The sequence below is a fragment of the Durio zibethinus genome, chromosome 14 (genome assembly GCF_047325235.1).
Source record: "Durio zibethinus cultivar Kanyao isolate XHJ-2024 chromosome 14, ASM4732523v1, whole genome shotgun sequence".
Lineage (NCBI taxonomy): Eukaryota > Viridiplantae > Streptophyta > Magnoliopsida > Malvales > Malvaceae > Durio > Durio zibethinus.
Window position 1 is genome coordinate 1,651,871 of NC_143175.1, and position 27,984 is coordinate 1,679,854.

Consider the following 27,984-nt stretch of genomic DNA (forward strand, 5'->3'; position numbering starts at 1 on the left):
AATTCAAACACCATGTGCAGGTCATGTTAGATTAGATTTGATAATTTAAAATATAATATGATAATATAGTATTAACATAATATAAAAGAAAAATATGAAAGTAACATGATTTAAAATTTTAATAATAATTATATATGAATTAAATAAAACAAAATAAAAATATATGTTATGTTTTTGAGTGGATATAAATTATAATACGTAATTTTTATTAAAAATATCTTATAAATATATAAATTTTAATATTTTATACGACACGAATATACAAATGTCAAATCTATTTTAGATTCACCATAGATAATAAAATATTGATTCTTTAATATTTAATTTAAATTTTTTTTTTTTTACAAAAAACAGTTACTCTACGTTCAAGTGTTCTTTTTGTTCAAAATTAAATATAGGCATGCACGCATATAATCATGTTTGTTAAAAAAACTAATATTTATTATAGTAAAAAATTTATTCATTATATGTGATTATTAAATGATAAATATATTTTTTAATAAGTTCATTTATGATTATTTGTTTTACATGGCATGTTTTAAATTAATGATAACATATATGTATTTCATCTGTTAGATTTTTTGTATTATGTATTGATCTTACTTTTGTAAAGATTTTGCTTTATGCAAAGATCCTATTTAAGTGCCAAATAATTGATTAATCATTGATCATACTATTTATTTTTGGACATATGAAACTTCTTGATAATGATTTTTAACATGTAAGTATTATTTTTATTATAATGATTATACTAAACAAAAGTGAAAAACAAAAATATAGTAAAAAGCATAATTATTATTAGGGCTACTATATTTACTTTTAAATATGATCTTTTTAACTTTTAAATTAATACTTTTTTTTTCAAGTTTAAAAAAATGATAATATGAATTATGCATTGGAGTATTAAGCCACAAAATATTATTTTTCGTGAAGTTAATATAGTAAATTTTGCTTAGTCAATAATATTTTTCAATTCAAGAATTTTTAAATTAATTTTTTATTGTTTTATAACTTAAGTAGGTTTTCGTACATTTTCATAATTTGAGTAGGGTTTCTTACATTAATCATTAATTTAGGAATGTAAATTTGATAGTGTGAATGAACTCTATATATTCCAAACACATCTTTATTGCTTTTAGAGAATATTAACTGATTATTTAATTGAACCAATTGAAATTTGTTTAAAGTATTGAAGTGCCGGTCTCATTTTTTTTAATAAGACGGACACATTCCTCACATCAGCTTGATGCATTTAAAATTTTATTCCTAAAGTATACCCTGTAAGGATCAAATCCTGGTTGATAAGGACGCTTGGACTCATCCTTGTGGGGTGTGCTGGTCTGACTCTATACTTACCAAATTCCAAGCTGATAATAGAATATACATATGTTAACAATGAGAGGAGAAATCTGCTAAGAAGCAGGGTCTTTGGTTCACCTCTGGCTAAAAGCTGCAAATGAAACTAACTTCAAAAAACTTTTATAAGTTAATAATTATAATTGCAATTTACCACATACCTATGAGTTCCTAATAGGCCAAGCACTTGAATCCAAGGTCTTCTGTGCTTAAAATATTAGAGTTCTTTCTTTTTAATCCTCTTCTGATGTTGACTGCTTTCAAGATCCATAAATATGTTCTTTATAGTAAGCTTGTCTGTTGCATATTGAAGAATATGTAAGATCAGTACGCAAACCAGAATCAATTGCAAGTTTTATCAGGTGCTTAATTTCTGGATTAATCTTCATTCGTACTCTATAAATACTGCAGCTTCAAGTTCACATCTTAACACCTCAAAAATCTCTTTCCAAAATATCAATCAATTCTATTTTCACCCCTCCTCTGATCATTTTCACCAATCACAAAGCAATCATGGGTGTTTTCACTTATGAATCTGAGGTTGTTACTACAATCCCACCAGCCAAGATGTTCGATGCCTGTATCCTTGATGGTGACAAGCTCATTCCCAAGGTTGTTCCTCAGGCTTTTATGAGTCTTGAGTATATTGAAGGCAATGGTGAGCCTGGAAGCATCAAGAAAGTTACTTTTGGAGAAGGTTAGTTAATTTATACATGCAACTGAATACTGTGAATAATAATATATTGAATTAGAACTTACAAATAAAGTTCCTTTATTTTATTTGTGAAACAAAAGCTTAATATTTGCCTTTCCATATGTAGGAACCCAATTCAATTACGTGAAGCAGAAGATAGAAGCACTAGACAAAGAAAACTTTGTATATATTTACAGTATAATTGAGGGCGATGCTTTGATGAACACTCTTGAGAAAATCACTTACGAGACCAAATTAGAACCCTCTGCAACTGGGGGATCCGTTTGTAAGACTACTAGTAAGTATTACACCATTGGTGACTTTGAGATCAAGGAAGAGGGAACCAAGGCAGGCAAAGAAAAGGCCTCTGGAATGTTCAAGGCTATTGAAGCCTACCTCTTGGCAAATCCTGATGCCTACTAAAAATCCCAATAATGCGAATTTGAGATAGCATCCACTTCAATGACCATACAATGTGGAATGTATATGTGCCTTTTTTTCTTTTACTTTCTAGTTTTTACCGTTGTTGGTTCATATGACCTTCATACTGCTAATAAGAGTCCATAGTTTGTCCTGACTGCCAGGAAGCTTGAACTGAAAATGTCAACCCCAGTAATAAATTAAGGAGCATCGAATGTGTTTAAGCTTTAAATTAAAAGTTGTTTTGTGATGAAGCAATCCATTGAAAATGATGATCAGTGCATTATCTTCATCTTTCAAGATTTACTAGTTACATATCTTGAACATAACAAAATGAAGTTTTAGAATAAATGTGAGACTAGTTTTGACAAGTACATTAATTTTATTTATATCATAAATAGTTTTTTTAAGTAGAAATAATTATTATATGATAAAAAGTAATAACTATTTAAATATTTATAAATGATTATTCATATAAATTATGATTGTAAAAATGATCATAATAATTTGAATAAAAATTTATGTCTATTTATTCATTATAAATAGATTTTTTTATATGATCATTTTTATTATTTCTGATTGAAAAATTTTAAGGTTTTATTATATTTTAAAAGTATAATTATCTTTTAAAAAAGTATTTTTTTGTCTCAAAATTAAAATTTATTTATATTATTTCCATTTTATTATTTATTTTCTAACACATAATACTAATGTATGAATATTAAAGATGATTGAACATGATTAATATTTAAGTATGCAATTTGTAATAAAAAAGCTGTTGTTTATATATTGAGCCGTGCAAACTGCCAATATAGCACTTTGCAAGAACAAGAGATTTCCCTCAACAAGGGATCTGGAGCTGTATATAAAGCTGCTGCAGCATCAAGTGACTTAAACATATCTTCTCTCTCGATACAAAAACCACTAGGATCACTAATTGGTAGTGTTAGACAAAGAGGTTTTTCATTATCAATTCTCAGTAGCTTTGGATTCACTGCCTTGATTTCCAATAACTATATATCAGCATAAGTTTAATTAAAAATCGAAATAAGAAAGTAAGATGGGTGTGTGACCTTAAATATTTTATAGGTAAAGCTAAAAATCTTTAAAAAAATATATGCTTAGTAAGATGCTTGTGCAGATAATTCTTTTTGAATGACTTGTACATATAAATTCAATACATTATTGTAACTAAGCATTTTAAGTCCTCACCGTCAATGTATAGCGTGATTCCTCTGAACATTGATATATAATGTCTAGCTCTAGCATAAGAACCTATTTTATAAAGTTTTAGAGCATCGGTACTTTTTTTTTTATTTGATTCTCGATTTTATGTTGCTTGGTATCTGATTACATCTATAAATTTGTCGAGTTAATTGCAAAGAAAACTTAAACTCAAGGATTTGCAATGGGACAGCACGTTGATAACACCAATTCCAGGGTTTAGGCCGATTGATCCAAATCGGAAGCCCCAACCAGGCGATCACATCTACAGCGAAAGGAGTGGAGGTCTCTTCTATCACCACGGTTTATTTTCTTCTTTTTCTTATGTTGCCATGTGAGAGTAACACTTGTTGTTTATCTTAATTGATTGGATATGATAATTACATTTGGAAAAAATGAAAACATAATTCCTTGTCTTTTGTCATTTGTCATTTGTCATTTGTGTGGAAAAATCTAAGAAATTTAATACAAAAAATTCGATCTAAATCTTATGGGAAAGTACATGTTCACATCTAAATTAAACTAATTATAAATAAATCACTCGATAATCAAATCATTTTTTCGATCCTTTTTTATCTTCCAAAGAACATCGTCAACTAGAGAGCTTTAGGTTATTCTTTATTAAATTCACCTGGGATGGTATCGTAGGCATACTCATGAAACTATTGACTTGTTCACTACTTCGAATACCAGTCTTACAAAATGTGGCAAAGTGTTCACAGTTGTTTTCAACAAGGTCATAGCGGCCGAAACAACTTTTCTTGTGGAGCACATTAGCGATTTCCACCACGGTTTCGGGTGGAAAACATTTGGAGCTGCTGCATGTGCCACTTCTTTTGAACTTTTTAACGAACGAGGATTCTTGGTATTGATAAATGCGGAGGGAATCGCTGGAAAGGGCACCGTTCGATACGAAGCAATCGACGCAGCTGTTGACGACTCCGAGGTGAACGTTGGGCTGATATCCACATAAGAATGGCCGGACTGCACGTCATGTTGCAGTCATAAGTGGACAGGGAAAAACGGTCAGGCGCATTTTAGAGATGCCAAGGCTTGTTGGCATTACAAATGAAAAAGATAACGAAGGAAACACAGCTCTGCATCTGGCAGTCATTTACAAGAGAGATAATATCATCAGACTTATTGCACGAAACCGAGAAATGGAGAGCGCCATGGTGAATAACAATCGCTTTACTGCTTATGACATTTTCGCTCGTCAACCAAGAAAGGTAAGACAAGTATGATGCATAATTTGATTTCAATTTGATGATTGAATCATTGAAATACTAACTATAATCATATGATCTAACCCATTTGATTTTTCTATCTCAGCTTTGTTTTTCAGTCGCAAAGATTCATTATCTGCTGCAGGGAAGCCATGGACTACCAGCCTTGCAAGAGTGGATTAGAACAAATCTAAGAAGAGAAATGATTGGAGAAACAGATGAGGACATGAACATCTTGTTTTCCAGAGGGAAAGAACAAGAAACGGACACCTCAACCGCTACACATGAGGCTTCTGATGAAACAGAGAAGAGAAGTAGACTTGAAATCCATCTCTTGATAGCAATGCTCATTGCCACTGTCACATTTCAAGCAGCCTTCACAATGCTTGGCGGCTATAAACAAGATGGTCCTGATGAAGGCACGGCACAATTCGTACACAAGGCAGCCTTCATAGTATTTATAATATTCAACACCATTGCATTTATTTTCTCAATTGCCACAGTTTACATCCAATTCACAACTTCTAAATTCAGCTACAACCTGCGCTCCAGATACGCGTGTCTGGCAGAGGCTATGATTTTCATAGCTGTTCTTGGAATGGTACTAGCATTTGCTTCTGGCATGTATTTGGAGCTTGCAACCTCCATTGGCCTGCGCCTGATAGCTTATATAATGGTGGGCTGCTTCTTGTTAATTTACTATGCATGCTGGTTTGTTGATCCAATTAGCATGCAAATTCCAGGACTTCAACTTCCAAGCAAATACCTTAGGGACTTGCTATTTCGTTATGGGATTATCTGAACCACGATTTTTGGATGGCAGGTTCCATTGTTTGATTGATTATCAGTAAATTCCATCTCTCTCTCTCTCTCTCTCTCTCTCTCTCTCTCTCTCTTTCGTTTTTGCATTTTTTTTCTTAGGATATCCTCAAATTTTGTTTGGATTTAATCCTTTTCTCGAAGTGCATTTTTTTGTAACAAGATGGTGATGGTGCATTTAGGATTCATTTAGGATTTTTCTTCTTGCTAATATATCCAAACTCCCAAGTTAGAAGCTAGGAAATGACAAAAGAAAGCTGTCCAAAAGCCTATTGGATTGTATTTTTCAATTTTAGGAGTTCTTTTTTTTTAACATAGGAGTGACAAATTTTGTTTTTTTTTTTTTTTGGATAAGTAATTTTTATTCATTATCCAAGAAGCAGTAGAATTGCTACCAACCAACAAGTACATACTGTCGAACTTTTTACACCACAAATGAGTTCCTACTCAACTCCCATCTCTCACATAGTACTTGGTTAACATGATCATAAGCTATATATTTTTTAGACCAATCAATAGTAATCTAACTCCATCTTTGATTTTTCTCAATATTTGCTCCCCTGCGAGCTCCACTGACTTGTATATGCGTGCATTCCTTTCCGCTCAAATCCAGTATATGTACGGCCCCCTCGTCAGTCGTAGTACAACTAAGACCAAAGCTTTCCCTCGTTGCATACTAACAGCCCACTAAAGCTCATTCTCCCATCCTTCAGCTTCTCTTTGTAAATTACACAGGTGCAGTACCTATTGCCATACCCTCTTAGAGTATCTACAACTGAAAAAAATGTGGTCCTTGCTCTCATTCTCTTGTTTGGAGAGTACACAGTCCTCATCAGTGTGAATTCTCCAGGAAATCAGTCGATCTTTCGTTGGAAGCCTGTTAAGGATAGCCATCCAGGTAATTACAGCATATTTTGGTATGTGAAATTTACACCAGACAAGCCTATGCTAATTTACTTTCATTTGCCTCTCTTACTTGTTTCCACACACTTGCAGTAGCTAGAACCTTTATTATTTCAAACTATGCCAGCTTCTGTTTGTGTCAGAAATTTGCTTGCAAGACATCTCATCTGAAGCAGCTTCCTCATACACCAGCTATGACTTTGAGTTCTGGAATTTCCCAAATGCTTCTTCCTTTTAGCATATATATGTGTATCTATGCAATCCATAACAAACCTGCTTGTGTAAAGATAGATTATAAAAGCCTAAGCATGCAGACTTTGTTCCACGCACCAACATCTTTTAATCCCAACCCTCTTTCTGACTTTGGTTTACATATTGCCTGCCATCTTACTCAGGCTCCCTTTGTTGTGCTTGATTGGCCTTTCCAAAAAAATGCTGAACAGAGCTGGTTGATCCTCTTAATTACTTTTTTTGGAAGAACAAACTGTTTGCACCAGTTGTTATGAATACTAAAAAAGACAGATTGGATCAACTGTAGTCTACTTGCATACGACAAATGTCTTGCCACCCAGCTATGAATTCTTGCTACGATCCCCTCAATTAGTGGCATACAATCTGTCATAGTAAACCTTCATAGCACCAGTGGAACCCCAAGATATCTAACAGGAAGTTTTCCCATCTTGAACCCCGTGACTTTCAGGATTTCTTCAAGCTCAGTTCTTGGAATCCCTGTATAATATAGGTCACTATTGGCACTATTTAGCTGTAGTCCAGAATAAGTGTAAAACTGCTTTAGTATGACTTGAATTCCCTCAACAGAATCCAGCTTCCCATTTGTGAAGATAAAGAGAGCATCAGCAAAACATAAGCGCGTCAAGTTCACCTTCTTGCATTTGGGATGGTAAGAAAAAATGCCATAGGATGCAGCACTATCCAATAAACTGTCCAAAACATTCATAGCAATAACAAATAAGTATGGTGACATAGGATCCCCTTGCCTTACTCCTCTTGCCCCTTAAAATATCCCACCAAGCCTCCATTGATTGATAATGAGAACATTGATGAAGTGAAAGTTTTTTATCCAACCAACGAACCTTCTTGGAAATCCCATTGCCTCTAGAACTGAGATTAAAAATTCTCAATTTAACGAATCAAATGCTTTCTTTAAATCAATTTTAATAGCGCGCCTTAGGGACATGGTAGCTCTACTATAACCTCTCACCAATGCCCTAAGTACATTGTCTGCTATGCTTCGCCCTTTTATAAAGGTGCTTTGACTGTTGCTGATTAAGGATGGCAAAAACTATTGCATTCTGGTATTCGGTATCCTTATTATACTCTAGTAAATGACAGTATAGCAAGATATTGGTCTATAATCAAAGATGCTGGCTGGAGATAGGATTTTTGGTACCAAAGTTATTATTGTAGAGTTGAAAGCAGGTAGAATATCTTCAGTTTAAAAGAAATATGATATAGCTGCAATGACATACTCCTCTACTATACTCCATGCAGACTTGAAGAAATGGGCATTGAAACCATCAGGGCCTGCTGCTTTATCACTATGCTGAGCAAAGATAGATTCCTTAATTTCTTCCCTCGTAACATTTTGTAATATAACATTCCGCTACTCGTCCGTCAAGGATACTTGGATTAAGTCAGTTAACAACTCTTTCTTGCAACCTTTAACATTAGCATTAGTTGTGCCTATCTGCTGTTTAAAAAATCCCACAGCCTCATCTGATATCTGTGAGAAGGTATCCAACCTGTTTCCCTTACTGTCATGCAGTACCCGTATATTGCTTCTCCTCTGCCTTGCTGCCACTATTTTGTGAAAGAAACTTGAATTTTGGTCTCCTTCTTGCACCCATCTAATTCTTAACTTCTGTTTCCATAAGCTTTCCTCCGCTTTTAACAGTTCAAAGAGTTCCAATGACAGTTTCCTCTCATTCTCTGCATCAGCCATAGATGATTGCATTAATGTTGCAAGTTGTGCTGCTGCTAACTCTTCTCTTTTCATTCTTACCTTCTCCGTTAAATCTCCATATTGTGTGAAGTTGAAATTCCTTAGCATTGGCTTCAGCCTCTTTAATTTCTTATGCAATACAACCATAGGTTTACCACTCACTGGTATAGTCCAGGATTCTTTCGCTAGCTTTAAAGACTCAGGGTACTTTACCCAAAAATTGAAGAACTTAAATGGTTTTAGTGGTGGCTGTTTCAATGTAGTCAACTTTATAAGCGCTAGACAATGGTCAGATACTTCAGGGATAAGGAATTCAACTTCTCAATTTAGTACTTGCGTGAGGCGTGAGCCATGTATCATTGATAAGCGCTCTTATCCAATTTCCTTGACAGTGTATGATTGCTCTAAGTAAAAAGAGGCCTTGTGTAACATTAAAATCTCCAGCCAACATCCATGGAGAGCTTTCTACAATACTTTGAAGAGAAATCAAGTGCATCCATAGTGTTTTTCTTTCACACTCACTATTACACCCATATGTAGCTGTGAAGTATAGCTTATGAGTGCCATGTAAAATGCTACATGTATTGTTTTGGTCATTTGTATCAACTAAATCAATTGTTGACTCATCTCTCCATATCATCTATGTTCTTCCATTGTAAGCGGTAGCATAGTTATGGTGAATGGACTAGCTAGCAAAATTATTGTTCAAGACTTTCTGCATGTTTAGTTGCTTCACTCTTATTTCTAACAAACAAGCCATATCTATTTTTTCTCTTCTGATTCTACCTACAACCTCTCTTTGTTTCAGAGGATCATTTAGTCCTCTGACAATCCAGCTAAGCACATTCATGATGAAAAGAGGAAGGATGAATGACCTCCTAGAGCAGAGTGTTCCACCCTTACCTGTTTATTTTTCCCTTTATTAATGGGACCTTTTTTCTTATTCTTCAATTGTTTGATCAAATCTGCAACTCTAGCTGCTACCGCCTTACTTTTTTGGGTGAATTAGGAATAATTTCCTCCTTTCTCGTCTTGCCAGCCTCAGGCACAACTAGTTCTAGATTCACATCAATACCCCTATCCTCTTCAATTACTGCTTTTAGTATAGCAAACCTGTTTGTGGACCCTAACTTCGCTAACTACATTGATTCAACTCGCAGCTTGCCTCTCTCAGGAGTACTCTGTGGCCCTGACTTTGCTACTTGCATCGATTTAACTTGCGGATTGACACTCTTAGAATTAGCCTCTGGCACGGCCTCCTTCACCTCCTTAGCCCGTTGCTCCTTAGATTCCTTTGGTTGCCACACCCTAGCTTTTGCTACCATAGGCCTATTCATACGTGATTTGTCTGAATGCCCAAAAACTTTGCAATGCTGGCATTTTAGAGGCTGCCATGGGACTTCCACTGAGATAGAGGCCAGTGTGCCATCTTAGAGTACCACATCAACGTACCTAGTTATATCCACATTAACCTCAATTTCCACACAGATTTTTGCATGAGTGAGCCTTTCAAAGTTTGCTCTAATTTTTTTCATGCAATGCCTAAAGCACTGGCTCTATAGCTTAGCCCTTTCTTAGTATACAGTTCTAATGGAACATTACTAAGATGTTTTCAAACAGGTATCCTGTTCATCGTAAACTCCAAATTCCTTAACCTCGGCTGCCATTTTGAACTATAATTGGCTTATTCTGTATATGCCATGGACCAGATTCAAAAACTCTGTCTCGATCTTGCTTAGAAGTGAATTGCAGCACAAACAAATTATTCCCAGCAGGTTTGATAATGACTAACCCTTCTTTTCCCCAAAGAATGCTTACTGGCCTCTGAAATTGGCTAAAGTTTGGCATTCGCCCAAAGAACTGGGCCACCAAAGAATTCTGCCATTGGTGCACTCCTTCAAATACATCATCAGTCGATTTAACTAGTGCTTTGCCATTCTGAAGAATTTCAGAGATTGATCGTTCGGTGCCAAGAAAAGATTTCTCCAATCCATAGCATTCTTTTGCTCACTCTCACCAAAAGCAGTTGCAGGGCCTTAGCTGGCCACTACCTCACCCTTACTAGAAGAAGATGGATCAGGAACTGTACCAGTCATTTCACAAACAGATGGAGCACCAGACATACAGTAAAATCAAGCACCAGTCAAACTCAAAGTCGGATGAAGCAAGTCTTAATGATCCAATCAACAACAGATAATGGAAGAATACTATTGGATGAAACAACAATGAAGGAAATTTGACAGTTTCAGCAAGAAAATTGGCGGTTATGGGAAAAAGTTTGTGGTTTTGAAGAAAATTGACAATTAGGCGAGAAAATCCTCAGCACATTAAAGACCAGCTAACGTAAGCTGAAAGCATTTCCTTAACATGCTCGCTAACAAGATTTGTTATTGTATTTAATTTTCTTTTTTATTTTTTTGAAGATTAAATTTTCTTTTAAATAAATATAAAATCAAGAATAATGTAATTATTCTTCATTCTTCTTAAGTAAGTATAGATTTAAGATTTAAATCCTCCATTTCTTCTTAATCCTTATCAAATGTATCAAAACAAATATGAAAAACAATCCCAAAGACCAAAAGATCAAAAGATCCAAACCGTCCATCAGTTGAATAAAAATTAGAGTTCAATTCATAAAATTATCATCTCTTTTTTCGATATTTAAAATTATTAAAATTTAAATCTTGATTATTAGAACTAAAAAGTTTTTAAATAAGTTTTTAAATTCACTAAAAAAAACTCTAATGAACAGATAGTAAATAAATTATAACATTTCCTGAAAAAAAATCATAAAATTATTTGATAAAAAAGAAAAATATAAAATATAAATTCAAGATTTATCTATTTTTAATTGAGGAGATCATAATTTGCAAAAAAAAAATAAATACGAATTAAATATTAATTTTTTAAATTTATCTTATTTTAATTTATGGAAAGAACCCCAACAATGGAATTTTTGAGCTCACTCTCACTGAAACTTGAAAATCTTCCATTTAAATTAGTTATTGCCCTCAAGAAACAGCATCCCAAATTCCAACATATTTTGACCAAAATACCCTCAACACCTCTCGAAACAAATCCAAAATCCAAACCCCCTATTTCTCATTACCTTCACCACTCTACCTCTTCTGCCCCTGTAATTCCCCAATCTCTCCTTTGCCCTTCCCTCAGCCGATTTTCTCCGGGAACAAACAAACCCCCATTTGCCCTTAACAATTTTACCCGCCAAAACAAATAAATTTCCAAACTTTTCAAAATTTTCCTTTGCAAACTCCAAAGCAATTGGGTTGCCCACGAAAACCCTAGTTTCTTTCTCGATTCTGGGGGTTTTCTCGTTTGAACGCTTCATTTCTTGTGTTTTTGTGCAATACCCACATCGTATCTTGGCTTCTTGAAGCTTTCTAGATTAATTTTTGTTTGTCTGGGTTTTCAGGTAGGGTTTTAAGTTAATTTTTTGCTTAATCCAGGTATTTTGACCTTCATTTTTCTGTATTTCCTTTGTCGGTTTTTGTTTTCATATGTTTTTAATTGATGGGTATACTTTATTTTTTATCACTTTGGTGATTTTTTTGTTTATTTTAGTTTAGTTTAAGTGTTTTAACGTTATTAACTTTGAAGGTTTTCAAGCAAGCTGCTTAGTTTTCTCTTTTCGTGAATTTCTGTTTTTGGAATTTTTTTGGTGATTTTTTTTTGTTGTTTGATTGATGGGTATTTCTTGTTTTGTGTTAAATTTGTTATTTTATTCAGTTAATTTTCAGAGTGTTAAACTTGACATCTTTGATGATTTTCAAGTAGTAGCCGCTTGAAGATTTTCTCTTTGCTGGGTTTTCCCCTTATTTTGGGAAGAATGTATGAATCGTGAACTTCCATTTGGTTACTTGGAAACTGAGGGAGAAGTAAAATATTAGCTATTTGCGTGGATTTGTAGGAAGTTCTGTTTGTTTAAGAAGTGCTTAGCACAAAGTTTGGTTGCTTTGTTTTGTTTTGTTTTGGGATCTTATAAAAAGAAGTCTAATTGTTGTTAAGTTTATGTGTTTATTTTGTTCTTCTTTTTCTTAATGTTTGGCTTTTATTGCTGTTCCTTATGTATATTTTTTTGTTCCCTATGTTGGTTGATGTAGCTGAAGTTGTAGACTAAATGTTTTCTTGGGCGACATGGATGTGCCCTGTCTGGTTTCACTACTGACCATTCAAGAAGTGAAAGGTTAGCTGCTTAGACTGGATTATTTCAGTATGTTATGTGCATATTTTTTTCAATTTCTTTCTTTGATTATTGAGATGATAGTGTTGATTAAACAAAACTGATCTTTTGGTTTACATTTGCAATTTTGCAAAATAAGGCTTGTTGGATTCATTTCTTCATGCCTTCTCACCTTATCTTAATCACTTGTCAGAGATTAACCTGTTTGTCATGATTTCCATGTTCTTATGGTCATTTCTTTTCTTCTCATCGTAATGGTGGTATTTCATTTGGCAGGTATGTGTTGACATAGATGGAAAATTTGTCTGCCTGACTATCAGTTTGTAAATCTGTGTTGCGTTCTGGGTCTCAGTTATTTGTGCTGTTCCTATACTGTGATTGATTTATTCAATGGCAAACCATGATCTGATACTTGGACAAAGCCACAATTTAGCATTGGGGCAAAATCAGCCACTGGTGCTAGGCCATAACCATAATTTGGGTCTCACCCAGAACCATAATTTGGAATTAGGACAAGCCCATGAGCATCAGTTAGGCTTGGGACAGGCACATGATCATGACCTAGGTTTAGCGCATTCTCATGACCATGACTTGGATTTAAGACAGAACCATGACCAAGAAGGGGATGTTGGTCACAGTTATGGGCATGATAATGACTTAGCTACTGATCGAAAACCTGACCAGGGTGACCATGAGTTGGCTTTATCAGAGAATAATGAATTGGCTATTTCAGAAAACCAAGAGCTTGATGATAATCTAGTATTGGCTGTGGATGACAACCCAGAGATGGGAATTGATCCTGCCCGAGATTTGCAGCACTCCCAGATTTTAGATAGTCTGCCTCCTGTCCTTCAGGTTCGGAATTCAAATCCGAGTTATGAATTGGCGGTTGGGCAAGAGTTCCCTGATGTCAAAAGCTGCCGCAGGGCATTGAGGGATACAGCTATTGCCCTTCACTTTGAAATGCAGACCATAAAATCTGACAAGACTCGTTTCACTGCCAAATGTGCGAGTGAAGGATGTCCCTGGCGTATACATGCAGCAAAGCTCCCTGGTGTTCCAACATTCACAATTAGAACCATCAATGAGACACATACATGCGGAGGGATTGATCATCTTGGCCATCAACAAGCATCTGTGCAGTGGGTGGCAAACTCTGTGGAGCAGCGATTAAGGGAGAACCCTAACTACAAGCCAAAGGAGATATTGGAAGAGATTCACCGGGTTCATGGAATAACCTTATCTTACAAGCAAGCCTGGCGGGGCAAGGAGCGTATCATGGCTGCTATGCATGGATCTTTCGAGGAAGGGTATCGCTTACTCCCTCAGTATTGTGAACAGGTTAAGCGGACAAATCCAGGGAGTATTTCATCTGTCTATGGAAACCTGACAGATCATTGTTTCCAGCGTCTCTTCATATCATTTCAGGCCTCTATTTATGGTTTTCTGAATGCTTGTCGACCACTCCTTGGGTTAGATAGGACATTTTTGAAAAGTAAGTATCTTGGAACTTTACTTCTTGCTACTGGTTTTGATGGTGATGGTGCTTTGTTTCCTGTGGCATTTGGCGTTGTTGATGAGGAGAATGATGACAACTGGATGTGGTTTCTCTCTGAACTTCATAACCTGCTTGAAATTAATACAGAAAACATGCCAAGGCTTACAATTTTGTCTGATAGACAGAAAGGCATTGTAGATGGTGTTGAAGCAAATTTTCCTACTGCTTTTCATGGATTTTGCATGCGTCACTTGAGTGAAAGCTTTCGAAAGGAGTTCAATAATACTATGCTAGTCAGCCTTCTATGGGACGCCGCTCATGCCCTGACTGTAATTGAATTTGAAGCAAAGATTCTTGAGATTGAAGGGATATCACAAGATGCTGGGTATTGGATCCAACGAATCCCTCCTCGACTGTGGGCAACAGCTTATTTTGAAGGCACACGGTTTGGGCATCTAACAGCTAACATAATTGAATCACTGAATTCTTGGATTTTAGAAGCTTCAGGGCTTCCAATAATTCAGATGATGGAATGCATTAGGAGACAGCTTATGACTTGGTTCAATGAACGGCGAGAGACAAGTATGCAGTGGACATCAATACTCGTGCCTTCTGCTGAAAGACGTGTTGCAGAGGCCCTTGAATGTGCACGCACATATCAGGTGCTTCGTGCTAATGAAGCTGAATTTGAAGTTATATCTCATGAAGGGACAAATATTGTGGACATTCGCAATCGCTGTTGCCTTTGTCGTGGCTGGCAGTTGTATGGTTTGCCCTGTGCACACGCTGTAGCAGCACTTCTTTCTTGCAGGCAGAATGTTCATCGATTTACCGAGAGCTGTTTCACTGTTGCAACATATCGGAAGACATATTCTCAGACCATTCATCCTATTCCAGATAAAAGTCTATGGAAAGAGTTGTCTGAGGGGGATCCAAATGCCAACAAAATTGTTGCAGTTATCATCCAACCACCCAAATCACTTAAGCCACCTGGTCGACCGCGAAAGAAGCGAGTTCGAGCAGAAGATCGTGGCCGTGTGAAGCGGGTTGTTCATTGTAGCCGTTGCAATCAGACAGGCCATTTTAGAACAACATGTGCAGCACCAATATAAGTTCTGATTTTCTAATAAGTTGATTTGCTGCTAGAGAACTTGGGTATGTCCCATCTGTGCAAAAGGATTCTTGCTTTCCTTTTTTTTAATAATTTAGTGTTTATTAGGTATTAGATTTGCAAGTAAATGCTTTGTTCTATTTCTGTGATTTATATGAATTATGCCCTGTATCAGCTATCCACTTGTCCTATATGAATATTCCCTTCAATAATATATATGTAATTGTTGAGGATTGATCCCATGATTACTATTTTCTCTACTCAATCCCATGAGTTTATGTGTATTTTCCCATCATTTTTTTTTCTTTGACCAATTCCCATCATTCTTTGAGTAATCAACTAATCATATTTTCTATTTTTTGAAAATTTAGTGATCTTATTTTTTAATATTGACTTGGATGTGAGTACCTAAACAAAATTATAGAACTAATTTATCCCATTAAATAAATCAAAATGAACTAATTGGTCAGGTTGAAAATCTCCACGTTCTACTTGTTCCTGTTCATGACCAGTCAACACGGTTCTGCATTTTTTTTTTTAATTTTAAGGACCTCCATGACAAGACCAAGAAGCAAAATGCTTAATTTTGGTAAAAAAAAAAACCAAAAATTTAATATTCCAGTTAGCTCAACGGTCAAATCAAAGCAAACCTCCTGAATTTCCCAACAATGACATATCTTTGTAACTCCCAATTATCGTCATTGGTCGGTCTCTCCTTCACCGTCCAGCCATACCAATCATCAGCTTTATAAAAAGTAGAATTTTTTTTTTTCTGAAAATAAAAACAACTCATGTTTCCATTAAAAAAGAAAAACCCATATTCCATTGATCCTCCGTAACCATTTGTTTCTCAAAAAAGAAGTGAAATAAAGTTAGAAAAAGTTTTTTTTTTTTGGGTTTTTGACGGTTAATTTTATCTGGGAAATTTGCTTTTGTATTTGTCTTTCTTTTACTTTAGCTTTTTTGTATTTATTTTCTAATCAGCAGCCGACTTTTTGGTCTCTGTCGGCTGTTTTTTTAACTCTTTTATTTTCACCTTTTTTATTCAAGTAAAAATTTCCTTTTATAAGATAATAGAAATAGGTGCAATCTTTGTTTCTATCTGTTTTGTTTATTCTTATATAAAAACTACTTTAATTTTGTTTTCTTTGTTTCAATCTCTCTTTCTTCAATAACTGTTACATAGGTTTTGTTTTTTGTAATAAATTTGAAGATAGGTGACTTTGATTTGACGCTTTTCCTCTGAATTCTCAGTGGTTTTTTTTGGTTTTCTTCCTTGAGTTTCTCAGGTTAACAGGTCAGCTTTCTCTTTTCACAACTTATAAAAGTTTTTTTTTTTTCCTTGGGGAAATATCATTCTTTGACTTGTATATATAATCCAATTATGTTTTTGGATGATGTTAATATGATCAAGTTTTATTGAGTTGGTACTTTGGTAGAAAATTTGGGTTTTTGATGGATTTTGATTGGGTCATGTGTGAGTATTGGTTGAAAGTTTATACTTTTTTGTTAGCTTCTGATTTAGGCTTGGTGCTGATGGTTTTCTGTTATTGCTTAAAATTGGTTTTATAAAGCTAGTCTTTATCCATGGCCCATGTTGATCCTTCAGAACAAACGAGTTTGTTGTCTCCTGCTACAAATTTGTTTTGTTGGTTTCTTGTTTAGGCTATTTGTTTGTGTTCTTATTAGTTGAAACGTTGCATATGTCCAGAATGGTTTTTCCTTTTTCTTTTTCAATGATGCTTTATACCTTCCTTTTGTGAATGTATTTGGTTTATATTGATCTTGTATGAGAAATGCTTTTGGTTGTGCTTGAGTTTGTTTTAATACAAGAATTTAGTTCATTAGTTTGTTATTTGAGATATATGTTTGGCAATTATGGCTATTGATCCAATACTTGACTAAATTATTTGAACTTAATTGTTGTTTTTTTCACCTCTCTTGCATGCATACATCTTCTATGAGAAGTCGTATCTCAAGTTGTTACTAAATGCATGGAGACAATCATGCATGTTGTTGTTGGTGAAGAATTTTATGTCATAGAATTTATTTATCAGAAATATGTCTTCATTGGTGTATGTTTGGCTTCTGAGTTGCAATTATTTTATTTTACTTAGCTGAAAGGTTTGCATGTTAGCAGTTGATGCTGTGCCTATGTCTTTTGTAGATTTTTTTTTTTTTTTTTATTTCAAAAATTGATGGTTCTGTTGGTCTTATCCTGGAATAAATTTTTTTAACTTTGCACCAATTAGTAGCTAATTTGGACTATTTTAGTGTTCATGGAAATTGCTCTTTTATAGGTAATGGCTGCATTTATTAATTTTCTCCATTGTTGTTAAATTTTTGTTAGTTGGGCAAGTGTTTCTTTTTCTTCTATCTGTGAGGAAGACATGGTTCTAGAACTGTTTTTGCCACAAACCCTTTTCTCCTTTTCACATATCTCTGTGGATCTTTGTTTATTTGCAGTATTGAATCTCGCCTTGGATTATTGATTTCATTGGGAGGATTGAACTTTGCTTTATTTCAAGCAGTTAGTATCTTGTTCTGAAGTTAAGCGATCTCCTGGAGCATGGCTAGAGGGGGAATTTCATCTGTTAACTCAGAGAAATTTTCTAATCGGTTTACTAGCGCTTTGTCATCCGCCTTTCTTGAATGGTTGCTGCTTTTTATGCTCCTTATTGATGCTATTATTTCATACATAATCACAAAATTTGCTCATAAATGCAAATTGCAAATCCCATGTTTGCTATGCTCAAGACTTGATCATGTTTTTGGCAAAGAAAAGCTGAAATTTTATTGGGATCTGGTATGTGGTGATCATAAGTTGGAGATTTCATCCTTAGTTTACTGTCATGCCCACAACAAGCTTGTTGATGTTCATGGAACGTGTGAAAGTTGCCTTTTCTCATTTGCTACAATAAATAAGTCTAATGCTGAAACCTATAGATTATTGGTCGGTAAGCTGGGGGAAGATTTTGGCTATGGTCTTGAGAAGGACCGATCCCTTGAGAATCATAAACTTGGACATTCAACTGTAAGGCACTGTTCTTGTTGCAATGACCCATGGATGCCAAAAGGGCATATCAAAACATTGATACAGACACAATCAGCTGTGTCTCAGGCTGCTGAATTTGATCTACCTTTACCTGTTTCTGTAGAACATGGTCAGGATGACCAGAGCAGAAGTGACAATGTGTCTATTTCAGTTAAAGTTACACATCAGAGAAAAAATGGGCCTGATCCTCTATCTCATGTAGCATATACAGGGCTTACGATTACTTCTGATTCTGAATCTGAGGTGTCTAATGATGCTGGCAATGAGGAAGATGCTCTAATTATCGAAACTGATCATCTACAAAGAGATATTGTTGATCAACATGAGCAGCCAGAGTCTCGTACTATTACTTTGTCAGACGATTTTGCTTCGGAGAAGTTGATGGATCCTGTTTCTGAACCTAAGCCTTCAATTTTCATCTCACAGGCACAATCAGACATCATTAAGCCTCTCGGATCTAAATCAGTGGAATCTACTGACTCAAGTGAACATGGCTTGGAGGAACTTAATTGGAAGCAAGCCATTAGCAAAACTGAGCCCTTTGCTTTTTCTGAGCTTATTTTTCTTGATGAGGTCCCTTTATCATCAAACGGTGGGGAAGCTTCTATTGATGTGTCAACAGAAATGAATCTTAATTGCCTTGATAAGGTCCCTTCAATGTCAAATGCTGGTGAAATTCCTATTCAAGGGTCAGAAGACAGTAAGCTTATTTCCGTTGATTATGTGTCTTCGTCATCACTTGGCAATGAAACTCCTGTCGAAGTGTCAAAGAGCAAGCCTATTATCATTGATGATGTTTCTCCATCAAATGTTGTTGCATCTTCTGTTGAAGAATCAAAAGAGAGTAGTAAGTTGAACTTCCTCACAGTTTTCCTGCTCTCTTTTTGGTTCAGTTTTGCATATGAAGAGAAAACCTGAATAGCTTGTAGATGTTATGAGTCTGTTAGGCCTCCTCCACATTCTCTCCATAATTTTTGTTATGAAACATACTTATATATGACCTAATATTTGAGGTGCAATCAATAAATTCTCTTAAGGTCCAAGATGTGTCAGATGCATTTCCAAAATGAAGGAAGTAATTTCCAAATCATGGACATGCTCTTGAGAGATTTTAGTTAAAAAAAAAAAAGGAATTCCCTGATCTGCTTTGTAGTTTGTAGAAATATCCATCCTACTTTTACTTTTTGTTTATATCAGGTGCTGTGACACCCCAAATAACTTGCATGTTATGGCTAATCTCTGTGGCGTTATTTTTTCATTTAATAATTTTGTCACTAGGTGTTACGAGAACTCTTGAAGTTGAGAAGAAATCCTTGACCAAGTGTGAGGAAATCTGCAAATCCACAGAGCAGCCACTTCCAATACCTGAATCACCAATAGAAAAGAACCTTGTTGCAAGTTACAGTAGCATGCGATCACCCAATTCATTGGAACTAAGCGATGCTTATAAGCTTGCTGTAGGTAGTAAAGGAAGACAATTGTCTGGTTTGCTTGTTGAACAATGGATTGGAAAAGATTCTTCTAGACTTAGTGAGGATCTGAAGGGGTTATTGTCACAATTATCTGCTGCTCGAGGGATTGAGCAATCAATGAACGATGTAAGTCCTAGGATTGGTGCAAGTCCTAGCATATCTATAAAAAGTGACGAAATAAAGGCTTCGGATTCTCCTACATTTGAAGGACTACAAATACTTCAAAAGAGGATCTCACTTGAGAGAAATGAGTCTGGCTTGTCTATAGATGGAAGCATTGTTAGTGAAATTGAAGGTGAAAGTGTGGTTGATCGGCTAAAACGACAGGTTGAGCATGACAAGAAATTATTGAGCGCATTGTATAAGGAATTGGAAGAAGAAAGAAATGCCTCTGCAGTTGCTGCAAATCAAGCAATGGCCATGATTACTCGACTGCAGGAGGAGAAGGCAAAACTCCACATGGAAGCCTTGCAGAATCTCAGAATGATGGAAGAACAAGCTGAGTATGATATGGAAGCACTGCAAAAAACAAATGACCTCCTTACGGGGAAGGAGAAGGAGATTCAAGATCTACAAGCAGAGCTAGAATTTTACAGGATGAAGTTCCCTAATGATTTGATGCTGGGGGACACAGTGAAGTCGGCGCATGATTTGAAAGCAAGACAGGGCACAGTGGATCATTCAGAAGCTAATGGCATTGAAGAGAGGGCAAGCGTACTTATAGAGCCAGTTGATGAAAAAGTTAATATCTGCTCCACGGTTGAAGAAACAGATCAGTCTTGCAGGGACACAAACAAAGACACCATGAAGAATCCATTGTCAGGATATGAAAAATAATACCATGAAGAATTCGTTGCTTGAGGCTTTATGTACAAAAACTATAAAGGTAAGTACTTTGATTTTCATTTCTATACTATGTTTTTTCACCTCCTAAGTATTGAATTTCTTGCTGATAGAGGGATGCATTTGAAAGCAGAAGTATTTGCAAATAATCCGTTGTGACATGTTCATGTCATGACGTTATGGAAGTAGCTAGGTTGATTTAAGAAACAATTTATAAAAGGTGAAAATAATAAGAAAATTCAACTTGAGTGTGTGTCATTTCCAGAATCTAAACAATTTATATTAGTTCATAAACTTGGATGAAGGATAAAGAAAAACTCATTATTTTTCTTTCAAAAAGTTCGCTGCTTTTGGGAGTGAAAATGCAGTGCGTGAAATGAAGTCACTTTTGCTTAAAGGAAGCCAAATATGATACAAAGTTGATTTTCATTTGCTTTCCAACAAGCTCAATCAGCTTCTCTTGCTTATTTGATTGATGTAACAGATGCCTGCAAGAGATGACATGCTGGTGCTACTCGAATAAGCTTGAATATACAACAGGGAAAAAAACCTGGTGATGACGACTGGCCATCCATTGTACAGTATTGCTGAGTCTGCTTTCTCCTTAGGCAGAACCCGATATAGGACATGATTTTATACAGTGTGTTCCTTTTATTTCCCCAGTTTTTTTTCCAGGGGTTCCATAGGTTGTAGCTGACTTGTTTTGCATACCATCAAAAATGGAGTTGGTGAGATTTTTCCTTTTCATTTTTCTCTTGGTAATCTGTGTTTGAAGGTGTTTTTCTTTTTCTTTTTTTTTTTTCCATACTTTTTAGCTACAAGTAGTGGTTTGAGTGATTGCATTTTGTACGAGCTGGTGTGCTTTTGAGTGTAAAGCATAGGTTAAAATAACCAATCAACCCAATAATGTTGTAAACTAGAACAGATCAGAAATTCCGAGTTTAATATTGATTGGCTTGATTTTACAGATTTATTTATTTATTTATTTTTATAAAGAAGCTCGTAATTTTAAAAAAATTAAAGGTTTTGGATTTAAAACTAAATTTATTGAATGTCAATTATAGAAGATGGCGATGTGAACAAATTGAACAAAATCTCATATTTTGATTTCATAAAATTTGTCATCATATTTTACATGAATATGAATGTTTCTTTTTTTTTTTTTTTAATGCCAGTAACATTCTTTTTTTTAACATTATCTTCTTAGCTTGGAATTTTTCATTTTCATGATTTATCATTAATTGTTAATTCTAGTAAAAAATAATTGTTTTTAGGCAAAAAAATTGTATCTAACTTGCATGGAATTTAAAAAAAATTCATTTCCTAAAAAACAAATCATTCTTTTACCGTTCATTGAAGATAAAATATTCGAAAAAAAAGATAGAAAATGCTAATTCAATTCTAATTAAGCCCTCTTTGTTTTTTTTTTTTTACTAAAAAACACACAAAATCAAAAAACAGAAAAAGAATTACAAATTCCACAAAAATAACAAAAAAAAAAAAGAAACAAAATTTAATAAAAAATATCAACAAAAAAATAAACTAAAAATTCAAACTAAAAAACAAAAAATATGAATTACTTTTATTATAATAAATAATAAAATATATAAACATATTAATTAAGTATAATTAAAATGTTAAAATTGATTTTGATTTTGATTTTAGTTTTGATACTTATATGTTATTCAATAAATTATATCTTTTATTAAAATATTTAAAAAAATGAAAAATATATAAAGGAGCTCAAGGAAAGACAAAGTGGAGGGTAGTGGCGCCGTTGTTCTTTGGAGCCAATACGCGCTCTCTCTCTCTCTATCTGATCGATTTTCAGGAGAAAGTGACAGAAAAAAGAAACGGATATGTTCCAACAGAGCTCAAAAGCAGTGTTTCCGAGTTCGACCACTGAATCAGTCTTTGCTTTTAGACAATCTCATCTTCTTTCTCCGCCATCAACACCTTTCTCACTCGGCTTCTTATCCATGGCCACCGCCGCCGACGACCACCACCGGAAGCTTCACATGCGCCACTCTTCTTCTTCTTCGAAGATGTCCAATCCCATCCTCGCTTGCCGTGCGTCACGTGACTCTCACGAGACCACCACCTCTCGCAGGTTTTTTTTTTTTTTTTGCAAGATATAATTCAATTTCTCACCCTTTTCCCTAACCTTTATGTGTTTCCAATAAATAATAATAAAAAAAAGAACATAAATTTTAGGTCTTCTTTTGTTATGTAAAATATTTACATTCACATGGTGTTTGTTGACTTCTTTGACCAATGACTTGCTTCTATGTTGTTTATGTAGGAAGGATGATGATTCCCCAGTTCATGGACTATCCAAAATGATTGTTGTTGGTGTACTAGGAGGAGGCCAATTGGGTCGTATGTTATGCCAAGCAGCTTCCAAAATGGCCATTAAAGTCATGGTTTTGGACCCTTCAGATAATTGCCCGGCCAGTGCTCTTGGTTATGATCACATGGTTGGAAGCTTTGATGACAGCAATACTGTTCAAGAATTTGCAAAAAGGTCCAAATTAGATACTGAACATATTGTCTTTGTTTGTTGGAAATGAGGTATTTACGTTCATAATCTGTTTCTTGGTAGTTAGATGTGGAGTTTTGACGGTTGAAATTGAACATGTGGATGTTGCCACTCTAGAGAAGCTTGAGCAACAAGGAGTGGATTGTGAACCTAGAGCTTCTACCATTCGAATTATCCAAGTAATTTCCTGAGTAGACTTGTGTACTTGGAATTGTTTTGTCGTGAGCCTTACAAATGTCTATTATAAAATTGCAATTCCCTCCTCTTTTGACACTTGAAAAGATGTTAACTTGCTCTAGTTCTTTGTTTTATGTCTAATGTAACTATACTTTCCATAGTGAATTTATCAAGCTGGGTGTATATTTTCTGTCTTACAGGATAAATATCTCCAGAAAGTTCATTTTTCTAAGCATGCCATTCCACTTCCCAAGTTTATGGAGGTTGTCTTCTCTTTCAAGGAGTTTGAAGGCTAGCTATTGAGTTTGTATTATTGTTTTGGAGTTCATTGAAAATTACTTTGATTAATTGATTTCATGTATTGATAAAACAGATTGATGATCTTGAAGGAGCCAAGAGAGCAGGTGACCTATTTGGCTATCCTCTTATGATCAAGAGCAAGAGGTTAGCTTATGATGGGCGTGGAAATGCTGTTGCAAAGAGTGAAGAGGAGATTCCCTCTGCCATAGCTGGTAAGGAATTGCTATTAGAAAGGAGGTCTTTATAGCTTTTTAGCTTTTCCTTGATTCATAGTGGCTTACTTTCCTTTTTGAAGTCATAGGGTTTCTCTAAATATCTGTCAAATACTAAAAAGGTATGGTATGGCCGCCTAGTTTCCCTGACCATTCCAAATTCATTGGACCTCATGTCAGCTGCAATATATATATATATATATATATATATATATATATATATATTGAGTTGAAGATTGTATCAATCTATCATAGAAGTGCCCTTTTAGTTTGAGGTAGATTTTCATATGCAGTTGTCACTTGAGACCGGAGAAGTTGTCTTGTTTTCTGTCCTTTTCTTTCGTGATATCTAATTTTGACCTATAATCTGCTCCTTTTTCTTCCTTTTTGTGTTTGAAATTTTATCTCTTGAAGTCCACTTTGTAAATTGAGTGAAAACACTTAATTTCATTCTTTAATTTTGAAGAATATTCATTTTTACTGCAGCTCTTGGTGGATTTGATCGTGGCTTGTATGTTGAGAAATGGGCTTCTTTCATAAAGGTAGATCTCTAGAATTACTGTTGACTTTTTTTTATTATCTATTTTGCATGATGATATTTCTATTTATATGTTCTCGACAACCTCATGCTTTTGTTTGCACTGTGTAACTGGGATATGTTCTAAACTGCCTGATCATGATACATACAGATGATTATTATTGACTATAGATATGTTTCTGAACTAAACTGATATTATTTAGGAGTTGGCAGTCATTGTAGCAAGAGGAAGAGATAACTCTATCCTGTGCTATCCAGTTGTTGAAACCATTCACAGGTAAGAAATTCAGTTTTTAGTTGTTAGTAGTCTCAGACCTTTCTTCCTCTTTATGTGGATTTCATTTATGATACTATGACATTTATGTGATGTTATTAACATATGATGAGCTTTGCAAGTCTTTAGATATGATTATAAATTTGTTGGTTCCTATAGGGAAAACATATGTCACATCGTTAAGGCGCCTGCTGATGTGCCATGGAAGATCAGAAAACTTGCAAATGATGTTGCGTACAAAGCTATTAGTTCATTGGAAGGTGCTGGTGTCTTTGCAGTGGAGTTGTTTTTGACGACGGACGGTCGGGTACCGATCTGCTTTCTCTATCAGTTTGTAATTCCCCTCGTAGATGGCCAACTATAATTCAAATATCTGCCTTTGACTGGCCTATTCTTGTTTCAATTAGATTCTACTAAATGAAGTAGCTCCAAGACCTCATAATAGTGGTCATCACACAATTGAGTCCTGCTATACATCACAGTTTGAACAGCATTTGCGGGCTGTTGTTGGTCTACCTCTTGGTGATCCATCCATGAAAACTCCAGCTGCTATCATGTACAATCTACTGGGTGAGGATGAGGTCAGTTCCTTCTCTTTTCCTTTTCCATAATTTCGAGGTCTTTCTTCTTTTAGTTTCTTATAATAAATAAACTAAAAGAACTTTAAACCTGCGTATGATTAACCAAAATTTGCTGTTTTCTTTATGCTTGTGGATAGTGGAATATTTATCAAATTATGAGTTAACATGAAAAATTTTATGGTTTCAGGGGGAGCCTGGTTTCAAAATGGCTCATCAACTTATAGCAAGGGCACTGGGGATTCCAGGGGCTACTGTTCATTGGTATGATAAGCCAGGTTAGGTTTGCTTCAAATTTCCTCAGGCTCATTCTCCCTTCTGTCTCTTTTTTCTCTCTTCTCATACTAATTGGCTGTCATGATGATTTTGCCAGAAATGCGAAGGCAAAGGAAGATGGGTCATATAACTCTTGTCGGCCCTTCTATTGGTGTTTTAGAAGCACGGCTGAATTCAATGTTAAAGGAAGAAGGTTCTGAAAATCAGAGTGAAGGTCAGTTGGCCTAGAGCTGATGGTTGGACTTAGTTTTGTTCAGTTTGTTTTTTATTATACTTATTGAATGCAAATTTAATGGTTCAGTCAGAAATATGCACAGACCTAACTGAAACTGAACTGCTTACAGATTTGAAACTATTGTTGCTTGGTGCTACTCTTTAATACATGTTTCTCCCCTTTTTTGCTAAATGCAGTTGCACCACGTGTTGGGATTATAATGGGTTCTGACTCAGATCTTCCAGTCATGAAGGATGCGGCAAGAATCTTAGATATGTTTGGTGTGTCTAATGAGGTAGCCTCTCACAGCTTAGAAACTTTTATTTTAAATGACGCATTTCCACTTTGATTCCATTGATTAATTTATTTTCAGGTTCAAATAGTCTCCGCTCACCGGACCCCTGAACTGATGTTTTCTTATGCCTCCTCTGCTCGGGCACGAGGCATTCAGGTTATCATTGCTGGCGCTGGTGGTGCAGCTCACTTACCAGGCTAGTTATATAAAAACTATGATTTAACTTCATTCTCCAACATGCATCAGCTGTCTCGGTGACGTTAATAAGGTCTGTTTTGAATTGTAGGTATGGTAGCTGCACTTACACCTTTACCTGTTATCGGTGTCCCTGTCCGTGCTTCTACATTGGACGGAATCGATTCCCTCTTATCAATTGTACAGGTACGCTCAAAGTTTTACGTGAGATTACATTTTCCGAATGCAGGATGTTTATTCATATTTCGATGATGCAGATGCCAAGGGGTGTACCAGTTGCAACAGTCGCAGTAAATAACGCTACCAATGCAGGATTGCTGGCGGTAAGGATGTTGGGAGTTGGTGATGCTGATCTATTGGCGAGGTAGGTTCCCCTCACTTTATAAACATAAGATGGATAGTTTTGCCATGTTTACCCCAATCTATTGTTGTGGCACACTTGTCTGGCAGAATGAGTCAGTATCAAGAGGACACAAGGGATGATGTCTTGAAAAAAGCCGAGAAGCTACAAAAAGATGGTTGGGAAGCTTATTTGAATCCTTGAGTAACAACTTAAAATCTGATTTTTGGCTATTTCTTTTGGAAATTCACCACAAATTGAGGAGATCAAAGGCCAACCAGGTCATGATTTTGGCAATTACATTTGGATTGAGACACCACAGCCACAACCTGACCAAACATGAGTGCAAAGAATAGATGAAGGCAAAGAACAAACCTTGTACCCTTTTGTTGTTGAAAGATCATTCTTTTTTTCTCCTTTTCAATTCAATTGAATTCACTAACACTTGACCATGAACCTTTTTTTTTTGGCCAATCGACCATGAACTAGTTGAATCAATTGCATATGGCATCATTTTATTAAATTTTAAATTCCTCATTTACATATAAACCATTACACAAAAAGCCTACTAAAATAGTGTTCAGAAAACCTGCCTCATAATTACATAATATTTATTTCATGTTATTAAAGAAATGCATGATATAAATTCCTAATATAAATATTATTACACTATTCACTGGGCCTGTGTCCAATAAAATATACATTTATTAAAAAAAATCTGACACTGTCAGTACCATATTTCAAGTATTAGATAAAGTCTTTTTACTCCTTTATATATCAGCATTTATACATAATTGAACATTAAAATTTTCTTCAAGTGAACGTAGAGGGATCTTTTTCGGCTGTTAAAAGTCCCACTCCTTTATCTCATTTTTTAATAAAATTGGCCGTATCTTCAGATAATAAAAGGAATTTTAGATATTAAAATTTAAATTTTAGATTTATTGAAAGTTATTTTTAAGGAGTAGCTTGATGAATTAGCTAAATTAACTTCGGAATCTAATTTTTATTGTATTATTATAATTTAATGTTGAATTTTATTATTATATTTTAATTTATTAAGTTGTTATTATATTTTTAATTTCAATTATTTTTTTTAAATAACGAAATTAAAATTGTTTATATTTTGATTCGAGCACGCTCAAATAAGAGTGTTCATAATTTGATTTTAATCGAATTAATTGATCGAAATGATTTAATTTGATTAATCGGTAAATTATTTATTTAATTTCAGTCGATTAACAAAAATGATTTTTTTAAA

General features: G+C 34.9%; 6 protein-coding genes across 7 annotated transcripts; 5 read left to right on the forward strand and 1 right to left on the reverse strand.

The window, feature by feature from the left end:
- Positions 1-1,869: 1,869 nt before the first annotated feature.
- LOC111295035 (major allergen Pru av 1-like) lies at positions 1,870-2,572 on the forward strand. The gene is made up of 2 exons (XM_022888382.2): positions 1,870-2,053; positions 2,178-2,572. The coding sequence occupies exons 1-2, from the start codon at positions 1,870-1,872 to the stop codon at positions 2,471-2,473; spliced, it is 480 nt and encodes a 159-aa protein (XP_022744117.2). The 3' UTR covers positions 2,474-2,572.
- A 1,163-nt stretch (positions 2,573-3,735) lies between these two features.
- Positions 3,736-6,024, forward strand: LOC111294615 (protein ACCELERATED CELL DEATH 6-like). The gene is made up of 2 exons (XM_089742858.1): positions 3,736-4,923; positions 5,027-6,024. The coding sequence occupies exons 1-2, from the start codon at positions 4,738-4,740 to the stop codon at positions 5,720-5,722; spliced, it is 882 nt and encodes a 293-aa protein (XP_089598984.1). The 5' UTR covers positions 3,736-4,737; the 3' UTR covers positions 5,723-6,024.
- Positions 6,025-7,273: 1,249 nt separating this feature from the next.
- Positions 7,274-9,245, reverse strand: LOC149514939 (uncharacterized). The gene is made up of 7 exons (XM_089742936.1): positions 8,939-9,245; positions 8,288-8,883; positions 8,133-8,206; positions 8,054-8,091; positions 7,880-7,981; positions 7,737-7,764; positions 7,274-7,583 (listed from the first exon to the last, which is right to left on the reverse strand). The coding sequence occupies exons 1-7, from the start codon at positions 9,243-9,245 to the stop codon at positions 7,274-7,276; spliced, it is 1,455 nt and encodes a 484-aa protein (XP_089599062.1).
- A 2,490-nt stretch (positions 9,246-11,735) lies between these two features.
- Positions 11,736-15,675, forward strand: LOC111295645 (uncharacterized). Of its 2 annotated transcripts, XM_022889224.2 has the most exons (3): positions 11,736-12,038; positions 12,727-12,809; positions 13,083-15,675. In XM_022889224.2, exon 3 carries the CDS (start codon positions 13,197-13,199, stop codon positions 15,414-15,416), a length of 2,220 nt encoding a protein of 739 aa, XP_022744959.2. In that variant the 5' UTR covers positions 11,736-12,038; positions 12,727-12,809; positions 13,083-13,196; the 3' UTR covers positions 15,417-15,675. The 2 variants fall into 2 exon arrangements, with proteins under 2 accessions (XP_022744959.2, XP_022744961.2); XM_022889226.2 differs by lacking the exon at positions 12,727-12,809.
- Positions 15,676-16,509: 834 nt separating this feature from the next.
- LOC111295644 (myosin-binding protein 1-like) lies at positions 16,510-21,752 on the forward strand. Its single transcript, XM_022889223.2, has 4 exons — positions 16,510-16,712; positions 17,882-19,317; positions 19,749-20,828; positions 21,270-21,752. Exons 2-3 carry the CDS (start codon positions 17,985-17,987, stop codon positions 20,777-20,779), a joined length of 2,364 nt encoding a protein of 787 aa, XP_022744958.1. The 5' UTR covers positions 16,510-16,712; positions 17,882-17,984; the 3' UTR covers positions 20,780-20,828; positions 21,270-21,752.
- A 793-nt stretch (positions 21,753-22,545) lies between these two features.
- LOC111295264 (phosphoribosylaminoimidazole carboxylase, chloroplastic) lies at positions 22,546-27,253 on the forward strand. The gene is made up of 16 exons (XM_022888687.2): positions 22,546-22,895; positions 23,088-23,309; positions 23,392-23,503; positions 23,702-23,764; positions 23,875-24,013; positions 24,500-24,555; positions 24,755-24,828; positions 24,985-25,132; positions 25,233-25,406; positions 25,594-25,681; positions 25,777-25,893; positions 26,091-26,188; positions 26,267-26,384; positions 26,475-26,569; positions 26,641-26,747; positions 26,834-27,253. The coding sequence occupies exons 1-16, from the start codon at positions 22,645-22,647 to the stop codon at positions 26,925-26,927; spliced, it is 1,956 nt and encodes a 651-aa protein (XP_022744422.2). The 5' UTR covers positions 22,546-22,644; the 3' UTR covers positions 26,928-27,253.
- The last annotated feature ends 731 nt before the right edge of the window (positions 27,254-27,984 follow it).

What these genes read in the sequence shown, in the direction of transcription:
- LOC111294615 (XM_089742858.1), top strand. Translation starts at nt 4,738, where the DNA reads ATGCCAAGGCTTGTTGGCATTACAAATGAAAAAGATAACGAAGGAAAC. An exon ending in TCGCTCGTCAACCAAGAAAG is followed by an intron (nt 4,924 to 5,026) that starts GTAAGACAAGTA and finishes TTTCTATCTCAG; the next exon opens with CTTTGTTTTTCAGTCGCAAA.
- LOC149514939 (XM_089742936.1), bottom strand. Translation starts at nt 9,245, where the DNA reads ATGATATGGAGAGATGAGTCAACAATTGATTTAGTTGATACAAATGAC. An exon ending in ATGGCTCACGCCTCACGCAA is followed by an intron (nt 8,884 to 8,938) that starts GTACTAAATTGA and finishes ACCATTGTCTAG; the next exon opens with CGCTTATAAAGTTGACTACA. An exon ending in TGTTAACTGACTTAATCCAA is followed by an intron (nt 8,207 to 8,287) that starts GTATCCTTGACG and finishes ATCTTTGCTCAG; the next exon opens with CATAGTGATAAAGCAGCAGG.
- LOC111295645 (XM_022889224.2), top strand. Translation starts at nt 13,197, where the DNA reads ATGGCAAACCATGATCTGATACTTGGACAAAGCCACAATTTAGCATTG.
- LOC111295035 (XM_022888382.2), top strand. Translation starts at nt 1,870, where the DNA reads ATGGGTGTTTTCACTTATGAATCTGAGGTTGTTACTACAATCCCACCA. An exon ending in GAAAGTTACTTTTGGAGAAG is followed by an intron (nt 2,054 to 2,177) that starts GTTAGTTAATTT and finishes TTCCATATGTAG; the next exon opens with GAACCCAATTCAATTACGTG.
- LOC111295644 (XM_022889223.2), top strand. Translation starts at nt 17,985, where the DNA reads ATGGCTAGAGGGGGAATTTCATCTGTTAACTCAGAGAAATTTTCTAAT. An exon ending in TGAAGAATCAAAAGAGAGTA is followed by an intron (nt 19,318 to 19,748) that starts GTAAGTTGAACT and finishes TTTTGTCACTAG; the next exon opens with GTGTTACGAGAACTCTTGAA.
- LOC111295264 (XM_022888687.2), top strand. Translation starts at nt 22,645, where the DNA reads ATGTTCCAACAGAGCTCAAAAGCAGTGTTTCCGAGTTCGACCACTGAA. An exon ending in ATCTACTGGGTGAGGATGAG is followed by an intron (nt 25,407 to 25,593) that starts GTCAGTTCCTTC and finishes TTATGGTTTCAG; the next exon opens with GGGGAGCCTGGTTTCAAAAT. An exon ending in TCATTGGTATGATAAGCCAG is followed by an intron (nt 25,682 to 25,776) that starts GTTAGGTTTGCT and finishes TGATTTTGCCAG; the next exon opens with AAATGCGAAGGCAAAGGAAG.